This window comes from Hemibagrus wyckioides, linkage group LG04, assembly GCF_019097595.1.
Source record: "Hemibagrus wyckioides isolate EC202008001 linkage group LG04, SWU_Hwy_1.0, whole genome shotgun sequence".
Taxonomy (NCBI): Eukaryota; Metazoa; Chordata; class Actinopteri; order Siluriformes; family Bagridae; genus Hemibagrus; species Hemibagrus wyckioides.
Window position 1 is genome coordinate 14,382,253 of NC_080713.1, and position 15,171 is coordinate 14,397,423.

At 40.6% G+C, this 15,171-nt stretch overlaps 1 protein-coding gene across 1 annotated transcript in view; it reads left to right on the forward strand.

Moving 5' to 3' along the window:
* Nucleotides 1–15,171, forward strand: part of dhx34 (DEAH (Asp-Glu-Ala-His) box polypeptide 34) — a 40,932-nt gene that overhangs the window by 17,473 nt on the left and 8,288 nt on the right. The window contains exons 2-12 of the mRNA XM_058387212.1: nucleotides 7,493–7,804; nucleotides 8,442–8,696; nucleotides 9,731–9,833; nucleotides 9,955–10,172; nucleotides 11,295–11,469; nucleotides 11,810–12,003; nucleotides 12,127–12,228; nucleotides 12,392–12,652; nucleotides 13,180–13,353; nucleotides 13,511–13,607; nucleotides 13,724–13,827. Coding sequence (XP_058243195.1) covers nucleotides 7,493–7,804; nucleotides 8,442–8,696; nucleotides 9,731–9,833; nucleotides 9,955–10,172; nucleotides 11,295–11,469; nucleotides 11,810–12,003; nucleotides 12,127–12,228; nucleotides 12,392–12,652; nucleotides 13,180–13,353; nucleotides 13,511–13,607; nucleotides 13,724–13,827 — 1,995 coding nt within the window. The remainder of the gene's footprint in view (nucleotides 1–7,492; nucleotides 7,805–8,441; nucleotides 8,697–9,730; nucleotides 9,834–9,954; nucleotides 10,173–11,294; nucleotides 11,470–11,809; nucleotides 12,004–12,126; nucleotides 12,229–12,391; nucleotides 12,653–13,179; nucleotides 13,354–13,510; nucleotides 13,608–13,723; nucleotides 13,828–15,171) is intronic.

Below are 15,171 nucleotides of genomic sequence, written 5' to 3' on the forward strand. Positions count from 1 at the left end.
ATCCCAGGTGATTCATCCCCAGCCTAGGATCTTGCATTATCTCTGAACAACTTAATGATTTCCCCTTTAGCCACTGCTCGCAACCTTGGGGTAACCAATCAACTGTCCTTTTCCTCCCATGTTGCTAATGTGACATGCTCATGTCAGTTTCTTCTGTACAACATCAGAAGTATTCGACCATTCCTATCCACACAGGCTACTCAAGTGCTTGTTCAGTCTCTGGTTATTTTGAGACTAGACTACTGCAACTCTTTACTGGCAGGTCTTCCTCTGAATGCAATTCATCCACTGCAAATGATCCAAAATGCAGCTGCACGGCTTGTTTTCAACCTGCCTAAGTTCTCCCACATCACCCCACTGCTGCTTTCCCTCCACTGGCTTCCGGTAGCTGCTTGCATCAGATTCAAAACACTGACGCTTGCTTACAAAGCCAAGAATGGACCAGCACCATCTTATCTCAAAGATCTTATTACTCCTCGCACTGCACCTCGCTACCTCAGGTCCACTAGCACTGCTCGACTGGTCCCACCATCTCTCAGGGTAAAAGGTAGGTATACATCTAGACTCTTCTCTGTTCTGGCACTGAGGTGGTGGGATGAACTTACCCTAGATGTCTATACAGCCGAGTCACTGACCATCTTCAAACGATGTCTGAAGACCAAACTTTTCCTGAAGCACTTAAGCTAGCTTTTTTTTTTTTTTTTTAGCTTTTCCCTGTTTTATTGTATTGTTATATGTTTAAAAAAAAACAACTCAATTTTAGCCTAATAGTATCCTAAGTCTGTAACCTATTGAACCAGTGTTAATATATTCATTGATGGAGACCCAAAGCACTTTTGTATGTCACTTTGGATAAGAGCATCTGCCAAATGCCAGAAATGTAAATGTATTTGTTTGTGTGTGTGTGTGCATGCACATTCAGCTGAGAGAACTTGTCCTGTAGTAGAGTTGGAATGATGGTATTGAATATATCACATAAGTGAGTATATAAATATGTAAAAGTATTAAAGTTCCAGCAACACAGAAAGTCAAAACATTTTAATTTTATACCTCATGAAAAACAGATCAGCCTGTAATTTTCTTAGCAGTGGTCTGAAAAATCATTGGAAATAAAGTCACAGAGTAGATCCTATACAACAGGAAATTATTCCAGGACCCCATCTGGATGGAGATGTAGTGAATATATGAAAATTGTTAACATTCATTTTCAGGAGTTTCTGCAGACACTGTGTATAAAATACCACCATTGCCATTATTGTGGATGAGCTAGCAGCAATAATGTTTTGACAGCATCCAAATATCCCAGTACACCAAACACTCTATGCCCATGGACCTTCCAGATCTGCTCCTTTAACTAAGAAAACTATATATTAAAAGCTTGACTAAAAAAATGCGTCTTCAGCCTAGACTTAAACATTGAGATCCCGAACACTAATTGGAAGTAGATCGGTTGATCGTAGTAGGCGTGGCAGATCATAAAAGACTAAAAGATTGCTCAAGTACTGTGGCGCGAGACCATTTAGTGCTTTATAGGTCATTAACAGAATTTTATAATCAATGCGAAATTTGACTGGGAGCCTAGTGTGGCTAAAATAGGAGTGATGTGTTCATATCTTCTGGTTCTAGTTAGGACTCTAGCTGTTGCATTCTGGACTAACTGGAGCTTGTTTATGCTCCTACTGGAACATCCAGACAGTAAGGCATTACAATAATACAACCTAGAGGTGCACAACGCGAGGCTCTGCATCTCTCCAGAGTCTGCGGATTAGTAGTTATTTACCTGGTCATAGTCAGTTTGTTCATACAAAATACTCTCTGTCTAACTTCATACAGCAGACAAGAACTCTTAGAAATTGGATTACAACAAACAAACATTGGCATTGTGAACTTTCGTTTCTTAACCGCTGAAATCTCCAAATCATTGGGGGCTACAGGCTATCCCCAGCTAGGCGGAAGTGCTCGTAGGCGGCGAAGAGACCGTAAACAAAGGCGGGGGAAGCGCGGAGGGCTACGAGCTAAGCTAAGGCTAACACCACACCGGCTTTCCTTACCCAGCATTTTCCTTGCTAATGTGCAGTCTCTGGTGAATAAGATGGACGAACTTCGTATTGCCAGCAACAAAAGATTAATGGACTGCAACATCTTAATATTCACGGAAACATGGCTGAGCAGCAGTGTTCCTGATAGCGCAATCGAACTAGCTGGACGCTTCATCCTACGAGCGGACAGGACAACAGAAGGCTCTGGGAAGACCAAAGGTGGAGGTTTATGTATTTACGTAAACAAAGCCTGGTGCACAAACTGCACTATCGTGGTGAGTCACTGTTCTGCTGATGTGGAATTCTTAATCATTAAATGTAGACCCTTCTATCTTCCGAGGGAGTTTACTGCAACTATTATAACTGCTGTATACATACCACCGGATGCTAATGCTAAGACTGCTATGAAAGAACTGCATGAAGCTATTAGCAAACAACAGACCGTTTACCCTGAGGCTGCTTTCATTGCTGCGGGGGATTTTAATCACTCTAACTTGAGAACAGTACTCCCAAAATTTTATCAACATGTTGAGTGTCATACAAGAGAAAGCAAAACACTGGATCATGTCTATACAAATATAATCAAGGCATACAGAGTTTTAACCCTCCCCCACCTGGGACAGTCTGATCACCTTTCATTGTTCTTACTCCCCAAATACACTCCGCTCATTACACATGTGAAGCCCTCATTAACATCTATCAGAGTGTGGACTGAAGAGACAGACACTGTACTACAGGACCGATTTCATCATACGGATTGGAGCAGGTTTGCCTCTCAAGCTACTTCTGACTCTCACACGGACATTAATCAATACACCTCTTCTGTTTTGGACTACATCAAAGCCACCATCAACAGTGTAACCACTCAAAAACAAATTATGACATACCCTAATCAGAAGCCATGGATGAATAGGGAAGTTCGTCTCCTGCTCAAGGCCCGGAATGCTGCCTTCAGATCAGGAGATGTACAGGCCTACAGCGCATCCAGAGCCGACCTGAAGAGGGGTATCGACAAGGCCAAGTGGAGCTACAAGCTGAGGATTGAAGAACATTTCAACAACTCTGACCCTCGGCGTATGTGGCAGGGCATCCAAATCATCAGTGACTACAAGCCCGCCCACTCTGCCCCCATATCCACAGAAGTCTCCTTCCTCAACGAGCTAAATAACTTCTATGCTCACTTGATCAAAGCCACCAGGAGACAACCACTACAAGACCACCTGTGAACTACCAGCCCCTCACACTTTCCACCACAGAAATGCTGCCTTAAGCAGGATCCATAATCGTAAAGCTGCTGGCCCCGATGGAGTACCTGGACGTGTGCTGAGGACCTGTGCGGAACAGCTGTCTGAGGTCATGATGGACATCTTCAATCTGTCCTTATCCCAAGCAACAGTGCCAACTTGCTTTAAATCCACCTCCATTGTGCCAGTGCCTAAACATTCCAAACCCACGTGCCTTAATGACTATCGCCCGGTAGCACTTACACCCATAATCATGAAGTGCTTTGAGTGGTTAGTCCTAGCGCATATTAAGACAAGCCTACCACCTTCACTGGACCCTCATCAGTTTGCCTACCATGAGAATAGGAGCATCGAGGATGCTGTCTCTCTAACATTACACACTGTACTGTCTCACCTGGACAACAAGAACACCTATACAAGAATGCTGTTTGTTGATTTCAGCTCGGCATTCAACACAGTCATCCCCTCCAGGCTGATTAGGAAACTTGCTGATCTTGGTATCAACACCTTTCTATGCGGCTGAATACTGGATTTTCTGACCAACAGGCCACAGAATGTAAAATCCAATAACATCATACTGAACACTGGCGTTTCACAAGGCTGTGTACTGAGCCCCTTCCTGTTTTCACTGTACACACATGACTGCAGCCCTGTGCATGGTTCTAATACCATAATAAAGTTTGCAGATGATACAACAGTGATTGGACTCATCAATGACAACGATGAGACAAACTACAGGGAAGAGGTAAAGCACTTGGCCGAGTGGTGTGCCGACAATAACCTGCTCCTGAACACCAGTAAAACCAAGGAGCTCATTGTGGACTTAAGGAGGAGAAGGGGTAACACACACTCCCCTGTGTACATCAATGGGACGATGGTTGAACGTGTTACCAGCTTCAAGTTCCTGGGGGTCCACATCTCTGAGGACTTAACTTGGTTCTCCAACACCTCCAGTCTGCTCAAGAAAGCATCCCAGCGTCTCTTCTTCCTGAGATTACTGAGGAAGAATCACCTCTCTACAGACATAATGAACAATTTCTACCGTTGTGCAGTAGAGAGCATCCTAACCAGCTGTATTACAGTCTGTTACGGGAACTACTCTGTCTCGGACCGTAAATCGATTCAAAGGGTGGTGAAAACCGCCCAACGTATCATTGGGACTCTCCCTGCCATTGAGGACGTCTATAAGAAACGATGTCTGCATAAGGCTCGCAGCATCGTGAAGGACTCCTCTCACCCTGCACATAAACTGTTTTCTCTCCTTCCCTCTGGAAAAAGTTTCAGATGCCTAAAAGCCAAAAGCAGCAGGCTGAGGAACAGTTTTTATCCCACAGTAGTTACCTTGGTGGACTCAGCTTCACTAACCTCCTTACAGGGACAGTAACCTCCCCCCACACACTGATAAACCCAGCAATGATGTAATATATCTCTGTAAATACTCTCTGTACATTCGTTTGTATAGTCTGCACATAGATATGTATATTCATAGAGGTATATAGGTGTGTGTGTATATGTATACTCCCTGCATATCCATCCAGCTGTAAAGTTATTCATATTTATTCATATGTATATTTCATACTATTGCATACACTGTAAATTCATCTATATATAATTTCTGTATATTTCTTATTCCGCACAACATCTCCCTGAGCAGTGCCATCGTTCCAACGTGCCTCAAGACAATGGCCATCGTCCCTGTGCCTAAGAAGTCTACGGTTTCCTGCCTCAATGACTATCGTCCTGTCGCACTCACACCAATCGTGATGAAATGCTTCAAGAGACTCATCATGAGGCACATCAAGACACAGATACCACCCCCACTGGACCCCTTGCAGTTTGCGTATCGTCCTAACTGCTCCACAGACGATGCCATCACCACAACCCTCTATCTGGCCCTCACACACCTGGACTGTAAGGATTCATACGTACAAATGCTGCTCATAGACTGGAGCTTCACAGAGCTGTGTGCTCAGTCCACTGCTGTTCACTCTGCTGACTCACGACTGTGCAGCAGTGCACAGCTCCAACCACATCATCAAGTTCGCCAATGACACGACCGTGGTGGGTCTCATCAACGAGAACGATGAATCAGCATACAGAGAGGAGGTGCAACAACTAACGGTCTGGTGTAAGGTCAACAATCTGTCCGTGAACGTCAACAAGACTAAAGAGATGGTTGTTGACTTCAGGAGAGCACAGAGTGACCATTCTCTGCTGTTTATCGACAGATCTCTGTGGAGATCTTCAAGAGCACCAAATTCCTTGGTGTTCATCTGGCAGAAAACTTCACCTGGTCACTCAACACCAGCTCCATCAGCAAAGAAGCCTAGCAGTGCAAGACCCTTCAGCGGATAGTGAGGACAGCTGAAAAGATCGTTGGAGTCTCTTTCCTCTCTATCACGGACATTTACACTACACGTTGCATCCGTAAAGCAAACAGCATTGTGGATGACCCCCCCCCCCCCCGTACACACAATCTTTCCCTTCCTGCCATCTGGAAAGAGGTACTGAAGCATTCGGCCCTCACAACCAGGCTGTTGAACAGTTTCTCCCCTTAAGCCATCAGGCTCCTCAACACCCAGGACTAAACTGTACAAAAACACTCTCTCTCACACACACACAGGACTGAACTGTACATAACTCTGTCTCTCTCTCTCACTCTCTCTCTCTCTCACTCACACACACACACACACACTCACCTGTGTGAACAGACTTATATTATTCATTACTTATTGCACTACCTCAACCCCTGTTAATATTTCATCTGCTGCTATCTTTATCTATACTTGCACTACCTCAAACGCTTCTACTGCATTTTTTGCACAATACACGTGTCAGGCTGCTATATGTTTCCAATCACATATGTTATTAGTTACCTCATTTCATTTTATTTCATTGCACATGTTCTTTTTCGGCGCTAAGTGTCCTGTTTTTTTTTTTTGTTGTTGTTGCCTTTGCACTTATTGTTTCTGCACTGTCTTGTCGTTGCTCTGTTTGCACCTAGTTGCACACTTTGCACTTTATGTGGCTAAGACACACTTATGTCATAGCTCTCTGTTGTTGTGTTTTTATGTTTGAACTTGTATGTTGTATGTTTATGTAGCACCAGGGTCCTGGAGAAATGTTGTTTCATTTCACTATGTACTGCATCAGCTATATGTGGTTGAAATGACAATAAAAGCTTCTTGAATCTATTTTTTCCCCACTTTGCACGTCGAATGTGCTGATGTGGGAAATAACATTATTGCAACTCGCAAATTAATTAATCAGTAGTTATGATGCACTTTGAACTTGCAAAGAGGGGGTAAGAACCATGGTTGCCAGCTAACTATGATGAGTGATGTGTATTTGCCTCCTTAAACAGCAGTGTGTATGATGGTGTTATAGATTTAAATGAAATACCTGCATATATAGTATAAAACATTTAATTGTAATGCTGTGAATTTGTCACTATGTAAGCACAGGGGAAGAACATATGATTGAGAAGGCTACCCCAACTTGACCGCGTATAAATTTAAAGTTAAAACACAGTCAGCTTTTAATTAGGACGAAATAGTCACAATCACATTCATAAGATTCTTACACACATTAGACATTCATATGCCTGAATTTGCCTGACTTTGGATAAACACAGTTGGGTGTTGGGTGTCTGGATAAAAATTATTTACTGTGATTTTACTCAGTCTGATTTGCACCCAAACATATCAGATGTCAGCATTTGTTGTTAGCATTGTTATGCTGATGGGTAAATAGCATATTCACACAAGTGAATATGAATCTAAAATGAATCTAAAAAGTCTGAATTAAAGATACATGTAATATAGTTTATATAGTATAGATTTCTCTCCCAACGGTACCAAATAAAGATTTTATATGATTTTATTTTATAGTCTGCAATATTTCTTGCCTCTTGTTTTATAAATGTAATCTATACACAATAAACTGTAAAAATGAAGGTGTTGGCATAAAGCTGCGTGGGACAGATCACAGAGTGGCAAATCCAGTATAGTCTAATTATTTATCCAGTGTTTTATGTCACTATCGGCTAAATACTGACTTGTAGTGTTAGTTAGTTAGTGTAATTTTCTTTGTTAATGACAACAATGTCATTCCTACCAGTATATAATATTTCATCTCAAAACTTTCTAGTCAGATGATTAATATATTGAAGTTGAAGCTTGGTGTTCTTTATGCCTGTTTTTTCCTCAGGTTGGTTACCAGATCCGCTTTGAGAGCAGGCGCACATCAATCACTAAACTCCTGTTCCTGACTGAAGGTCTGCTCCTCAGGCAGATACAGCATGATCCTTTGTTATCCCAGTACAATGTAGTGATTGTGGATGAGGTTCATGAAAGACACCTGCATTGTGACTTCCTGTTGGGTGTGCTCCACTCCTTGCTTCACCAGCGGCCAGACCTGCACTTAGTTCTTATGTCTGCCACCATCAACATCAAACTCTTCTCCAGCTACTTCAACAATGCACCTGTGCTGCAGGTGCCAGGTAGATTATTCCCCATTCAGGTAAGGAAAAATAAAATCTGAATTTTCTGTTATTTTTGTAAAACGGCTTAGCTCAGACAGCTGTAATATGAATGACAGGTTAATATTAACGTTAATATATTAATATTATTGTAATAGATTATTGCTTCTATAGTAACAGCTCATACACAGGGGCTTGTATATTGGATGTGCCACATAATCTTCACGACAGAGGAGTTGTCCAAGGGCTTGAAAACATGATAATTAAGGGGAACCAATAGTTTATTTATAAACAGATAAATACAGATTTTGACAGGAATCTAAAGCTAATTTTATTTAATTTTAAAATGTTTATAGAATATCTTTTTCCCTCACTACTGCGCACCACATGCATTCAAATGCAGCTAATTATGCCAATACTCAAGCTTTAATGAAAATACAAATAGGTATGGGTGTAATTCTTTTTTATTATTATTATTATTATTGTAAAAAAGTACCATGCAGGCTTTAGGCTCAAATGACATTTTTCTGTATATGGAGAGTGATGATAAAACACTACTGTGAATAAATAAAAAATAAATCCCCAGCTTTCCTTACTGAGGCAGATACTGAGTGGATCAGGACATAACTAGTTACTATTTGGTTTCCATAAGAAGGATATTCATGTGTCTTCATTTAGGTGATATACCAGCCCATCCCTCAAAAAGAACAGGTGTCCCACCTGGAGAAGCTGGACCCAAGACCATACCTACGTGTGCTGCAGGCCGTTGACCAACGCTATCCCCCTGAGGAACGAGGCGATCTTCTGATTTTCCTTAGTGGTACAGCTGAAATCTCCACTATCATGGAGGCATGCCAAACCTATGCTGCACACACCAGTCGTTGGATCGTGCTGCCTCTGCACAGCACATTGTCACTGGCACAGCAGGATAAGGTAAATCACAATTAAGAAGGTTCAAAGAGGTACAGTTATTAAACAGTACAGTACGGTACAGTGTCTCAAACAGATGTTTTTGGTAAAGGTCACGATAAAGTGGGCCCCTCTTATCTTTGGATTATAGATTCCAGTCACCCATCAGATGCATGAAGCATGGATTGTAGCAGACACAATAAACTGTACCTAGTGTACATACCAGTGATAAAGATTTGTAAATTAGGCACAATAAGACTAAGGTAATAATAGCCAATAATAAAATTATAATAATAAAAGTTATGTGAATTTGGTCAGTCTCGCTCGCTCGCTTGCTCACTCTCAATTATCTATTTGCACTATATTTAGACCACTTCATTTTCTTCTTTTTCTTTTTCTTGTGATGAAAAGAATATTAACAACTAAAGTAATTGACAACTTCTCTCCAACATCATGGTGCTATTTTTGTTCTTTGGAGCCATTATTAAGCAAGTGTTACTTGAAATGAAGCACTGTGATGCCTGAGATTTGATCGGATAACTGAGATGGCTACTAAGTGACTAATGGCAGGGTAGCAAATGTAAGATTAATGTCCTGGGTTAATAAAGGGTTTTACTGTATTTTTAGCAGAATAGCATTGTTTTTAAGCAGTGAAATCTTTAAAGTCTTTATTTCCTTTGTACAAGTTATGTAATGTCATAATATGTAATATTTTACATTACCTGGGAAATAGTAGATTTGTAAAATAATAGATTCTGTGACAATCTATCCACATACTACTCATAACAGCCAAGGGTAAAGTATTTGGATTTTTTAATGCAGTATGTATTCAGCATTGGGTTTCCTACTCTAAAATGCTTTCTGTCTGTGAGTGAGTGTGCAAGTAAGTAAGTGTGTGTGTGTGTGTATGCAGGCATGTTCCCCTGTGATAGACTGCCATACTATTCAAAACTATGCTCATGCTATGTTTCTGGAATAAGCTGTGTATTTTGGGGTGATTCTGCTGATATTAAAACTGATACTGAAGTGAAATGAATTAATGAACTTTTGTTTCCAAGGTATTTGACATTGCTCCCCCTGGGTTGAGAAAATGTATCATTTCCACCAACATAGCTGAAACCTCAGTGACCATTGATGGGGTGCGCTTTGTTGTTGACTCAGGTACAGTAATTTCACTAAAGAAAAGAGCAAACTCTGCAGTTTTACTATTGTTAGATTTCAATCCACCATTTAGTAAATGTATATTTTTTTTGTTGTTTTTTCTGTACCATGTGATCTGTAGGCAAAGTGAAGGAAATGACTTTTGACCCAAAAGCCAAGATGCAGAGACTTCAGGAGTATTGGATTAGTCGTGCCAGTTCTGAGCAGAGAAAAGGTCGTGCAGGTCGAACAGGTCCAGGAGTGTGCTATCGGCTCTATGCTGAGTCAGACTATGAGGCCTTTGCCCCATACCCTATTCCTGAGATCCATCGAGTGGCTCTAGACATGTTAGTGCTACAGGTACTCAAGTTCTCTAATACTTCTTCTTTCAGCTCAACCAAGCTAGCATTTAATGTAGTGCTAGATCATAACGAAAAGCATGAAAGAATGCTGCAGTAATGGAATAGCAAGGCCAGGACTGGATGTCATAAAGAAAGAGTGAGCAACATCAACCGCTATGTACATTAACTAAAGCACAGAAACTGAGATTGTAAACCTCCCATTATCAAAACCTAAACAAATAAACACAAGACAAATATGACTGATGTACAGCTAAAGAAATCATAGCACATAAGCATGGAAGTTGGTTTTAAATACTTTGATTACTGGACTGAAATAATAATAAAAATCGAAAAGCTCCTTTTTTCCTGGGTTACAGCCAGAGTACCTTGTGTTTGATCTGCATTTGAGGTGAAGTTGCTACTAATAATTCCCTGTCTATAACTGCTAAATATGACCAGAAATTTCCTCTCAGTTACCAGTTCCTTCCTTGATAAACAAGTTACATGATATCAACATTTCCATCTCTGATTTTAAATTAGATAATAGCAGTATTGGTTTTAGATCATCATACACACTGTACTTTGAAATCTATAAAACTATAAATCTATAAAACTGACTACACTAATCACTGTTTTGAGAAGTCAATCATCCAGATCAATATTTTTTCCACTTTGCATGATGGTTGTCCCGAGTTGGATATTTGTGTTATTAAAACTTGCAAATGACCACTTATAGGCCACTACAAGTGTGTTCCTGAGCATAACATCTGAAATAGTGAGTTATGGGCTATGCTTTTATTTGTTAGATGTTCTTTCATGTTGTGCATTATTGAAAACTAAAAACAATTCTGTTAACTGTGTCTTATAGAATGTTCTCATGTTTAATATCTCTTTGGACAATTAAACTCAAATATTTGGTTGTACTCTTGCACCTTTACCACATAGATATGATAATGTTATCTACTATAAAACTACATTTGTAAGGAAGTTGGTTTTTATTTCCTATAATTTTTGTGTTGGGTGACAGGATGGCACCATGGGTAATGTTGTATTATCAAATCTTCATTATCCTTGGGTTACTAATTGTGTGGAGCGAAAACAAAAGTGTGCAAGGTACAACAGAAATGCTTTCTTTGTGCAGATGAAGAGTATGGGTCTGGGAGACCCTTGTTCTTTTAACTTCATAGACCCTCCTGCAGCATTTAGCATTCAGACGTCTGTGAGTTATCTAAAGGAACAAGGTGCACTAAATGCTCAAGGAGAGCTCACCCCCATTGGCAATCTGCTGGCCAAGCTACCAGTGGATGTGGTTATTGGTATGAGATAATTAAATGTCATTTGATTTTGATCTTTGTTCTGAGATTTGTTTTTTAATATAGCATAAATTTTAGTATGAGCTAGAGATATATGTAATAAGAGTAATCCCATAACTATCTGCTGCTATTTGCTATCTAATTACATTTTAAAATGTAATTCAACACTCGCCCACTTTACCATGATTTTTTGTAATAAACTTTGTACTAAACTTTTTAGTTTTTTCCAAAAATACAAACAAATTAGTAATGTACAATTACTATGAATATTTTTATGAATGCTGTAAATGTTATCAAACTACAATTAAGCATAATTAAGTGTGCTTTCATGTGTATTTGTTAGGTAAAATGCTAGCTCTAGGTTCACTGTTCAACTTGGTGGAGCCAGTGTTGACTGTAGCTGCAGCACTGAGTGTTCAGTCACCATTTCTGCGTAGTACTCAGCACAACCCAGATTGCACCACTGCATGCCAAACCTTGCAAAGTGACCTGGGAGACCCCTTCACATTGCTCAGTACCTTCAATGCGTGGGTTCAGGTCAGCCAGCTATATGCATTTAGGTTAAATGTAATTTTTGTGATGCTTTAAAATGGTTACAGGCATTGCACCAAAGTCACTGATGAACAGTTTACTTTTTGTGCATGTTTCTCCCCTCTGTAGGTGAAAGGGGATAGTGGAGGACGCTCCAAAAAGTGGTGCAAAAGAAGAGGACTAGAGGAACAGAGACTGTATGAGATAGCCAACCTGAGAAAACAGTTCAAGGTAAGCATCAGAAAAGTACATACATTAAGTCTACAAGTAAAGGAGACAGAAATTGTAATTGTGGTCTTAATGTTGGTGCACTTAGCTTTATGTGTAAACTGAATATTGCCTTATTTGCACTGACAGTTAAATATGCTTTATACATTATGTACCATCGTTGCAGGGCCTGTTAAGGAGTCATGGGCTGGTGGAGCCTGAGTCATACTATGTGGCTGAGAACCAGGCCCAGCGCAGGAAGAGGCTGACTGAAAATCAGAGACTGCACCAGCTGAAGAGGGAGCATGAGTTAACGGAGAACAGTCGCAGGAAAGTGTTGTATCTGGAGAAAGGCCTGGAGCAAGGTTTGTCGTCTGACTCAGATGAGGAGGCAGCAGGGTCAAGCAAAAAGGACAAAGACTCTGCAGCACAAGATTTAGACATACAGGTGCTTAACTTTTGATGAAGCATCAGAAATCTAGAGACTAGGCTTCATTACGTTTTCTCTTTTAAATGTAATATTTCTGTTGTTCAACAAATGGGTAGCAAAGACGTCTACAAAAGCCTGTCAAACATGTTAGGCACAATCCTGAGGGTGTTAGCATGCTAAACAAACAAAGCTATAAATACAGATTGCATGCTGAGGACAAGCTGATACAGAGAAGCAAATGCCTTGTGCTTGTCGCTGGCCACTTTGTATTGATTTATTTATTTATTTTGTTTGTTTATTTTTTTAAAATAATTTTTATCTAAATCACAAAACCTGCTATTTTAACAGGTGCGTAGACTTTTTTTATATCCATTGTAGATGATGTGGTGTATGAATAACGGCGTGAATTTCCTGCCAATTCTGACTTTCAGTATTTAGTATTTTAGTAATTTAGTATTTTTAGAATTAATTTTTTTGTTGTTTTGTTTACAAACAAACTGTACATGCTACAGTTTTACAAAATTCTACTTAAATTCTTGTCGCAGGAAGTGAAGTTCAAACTGCGGCATGATGTATGCAAACTTAAAGGAGATGTATATGCCAGTGCAACGCTGTCCACCCAGCAACAGGCTCTTTTCAGACTGGTGCTGTGCCGTGGCTTGTACCCACAGCTGGCCCTGCCTGATGAACATAACTCTTCCCGCAAAGATTCAGAGCAGGCAGACATACACACACCACACACATGCTACACATTCACACAAAAAAAATAAGCTGGATATGGTCAGTCTTGGTTCTGGAGACACATTCCCACATTTTTGCTAAGAAATTATGTATCTCTATAATATTAAATATATAACAAGAATGTTTTTTGTTTAGGTGTTCCACACTCGTAACAAGCAAGGTGTTGTGATTCACCCCACCAGTGTTTTTGCCAGTAATTTGGATTTGCTGCACATCCCTCAATATGAGTCCAGTAAGTTACATGCATTTCTTAAGCAATTGGTATTCAGAATAAATGTCTCAACAACATCTTCTCATGCTCATATTCTCTTTTCCTTCTTTTACTATGCATTTTCCCCCTGTTTCTAGGTGCTGAGGGGCAGAGTAATGGGCATCAGTTACTGGCGTTTGTAACTCTGCTTGAAACTAACAAGCCATATTTGTCAAACTGTGTTCGGGTACCAGCCTTGCAGGTTAGAGGAATAACACTAGCAGGTTGTATGACTTGCAGACTAAAGTGTAAAACAATAATTTTATTAAATGTAGCAATTTATTGGAATGGCCAAGTCACAGTCCAGACCACAACCATGGCTTTCCTACGTCTTGTGTTTTGTGCTTCACGGAAACGTGGCTGTGTAATCTTATACCGGAATCTGCGCTACAACTGGGTGGATTTAATCTTTTTAGAGCGGACAGACACGGAGCTTTCCGGCAAAACGAAAGGTGGTGGAATCTGTTTCTATATTAACAACAGCTGGTGCAACGATGTGAAAGTACTGTCTCAACTCTGTTCCCCGGACCTGGAGGCCTTCACCACTAACTGTAAGCCCTTTACTCTCCCTGTGAATTCTCCTCATTCATTCTCGTCTGTGTTTACATCCTGCCGCAGGGCAATATGCGCGAAGTGCAGCACGCACTGGCTGATGAGATTTGTGGAAAGGACAAACCCAGATGCCTTGGTTATTGTCCTAGGAGACTTTAACAAAGGTAATCTCTCCCACGAACTGCCCAAATACAAACAGTTTATTAAGTGCCCGACAAGAGAGGGGAACGTAATCGACCATTGCTACACCACCATCAGCTGTGCTTATCGTGCTGTTCCCCGTGCTGCACTGGGCCATTCCGACCACATCATGGTGCATTTGATTCCTGCATACAGGCAGAAACTCAAACTCTGCAAACCTGTTGTGAGGACATCAAAGAAGTGGACCAGTGATGCTGTGGGGGAACTACAGGGGTGTTTGGATTGTACAGACTGGGACATTTTTAGATCTGCCACCAACAGTCTGGATGAGTATACAGATACTGTGACATCCTACATTAACTTCTGTGAGGACAGCGTCGTTTCATCACGCACCAGGGTTAGTTATAACAATGACAAACCCTGGTTCACAGCTAAACTCAGACAGCTTAGGTCGGAGAAAGAGGCCGCATTCAGAAGTGGGGACAAAGGAAAATACAAGGAGGCTAAGTACAGATTTAGCGAGGAGGTGAGAAGAGCTAAATCAGAGCATGGTGAAAGAATGAAACAGCAATTCCGAACCAACAACTCTGCCTCTGTCTGGAAAGGGCTTAATGTTATCACCAACTACAAGCCTAATCCAAATACATAGTGAAATGAAACAACGTTTCTCCAGGAACTGGTGCTACATAAACATACAACATAAAGATCAAACACAAAAAACAACAACACAGAGCTAGGACAGAAGTTTGTCTTAGCCACATAAAGTGCACAGTGTGCAGCTGGGTGCAAACAGAGCATAGACAAGACAGTGCAAAGAAAAATAAATAAATAAATAAATAAATACAAGAAAGAC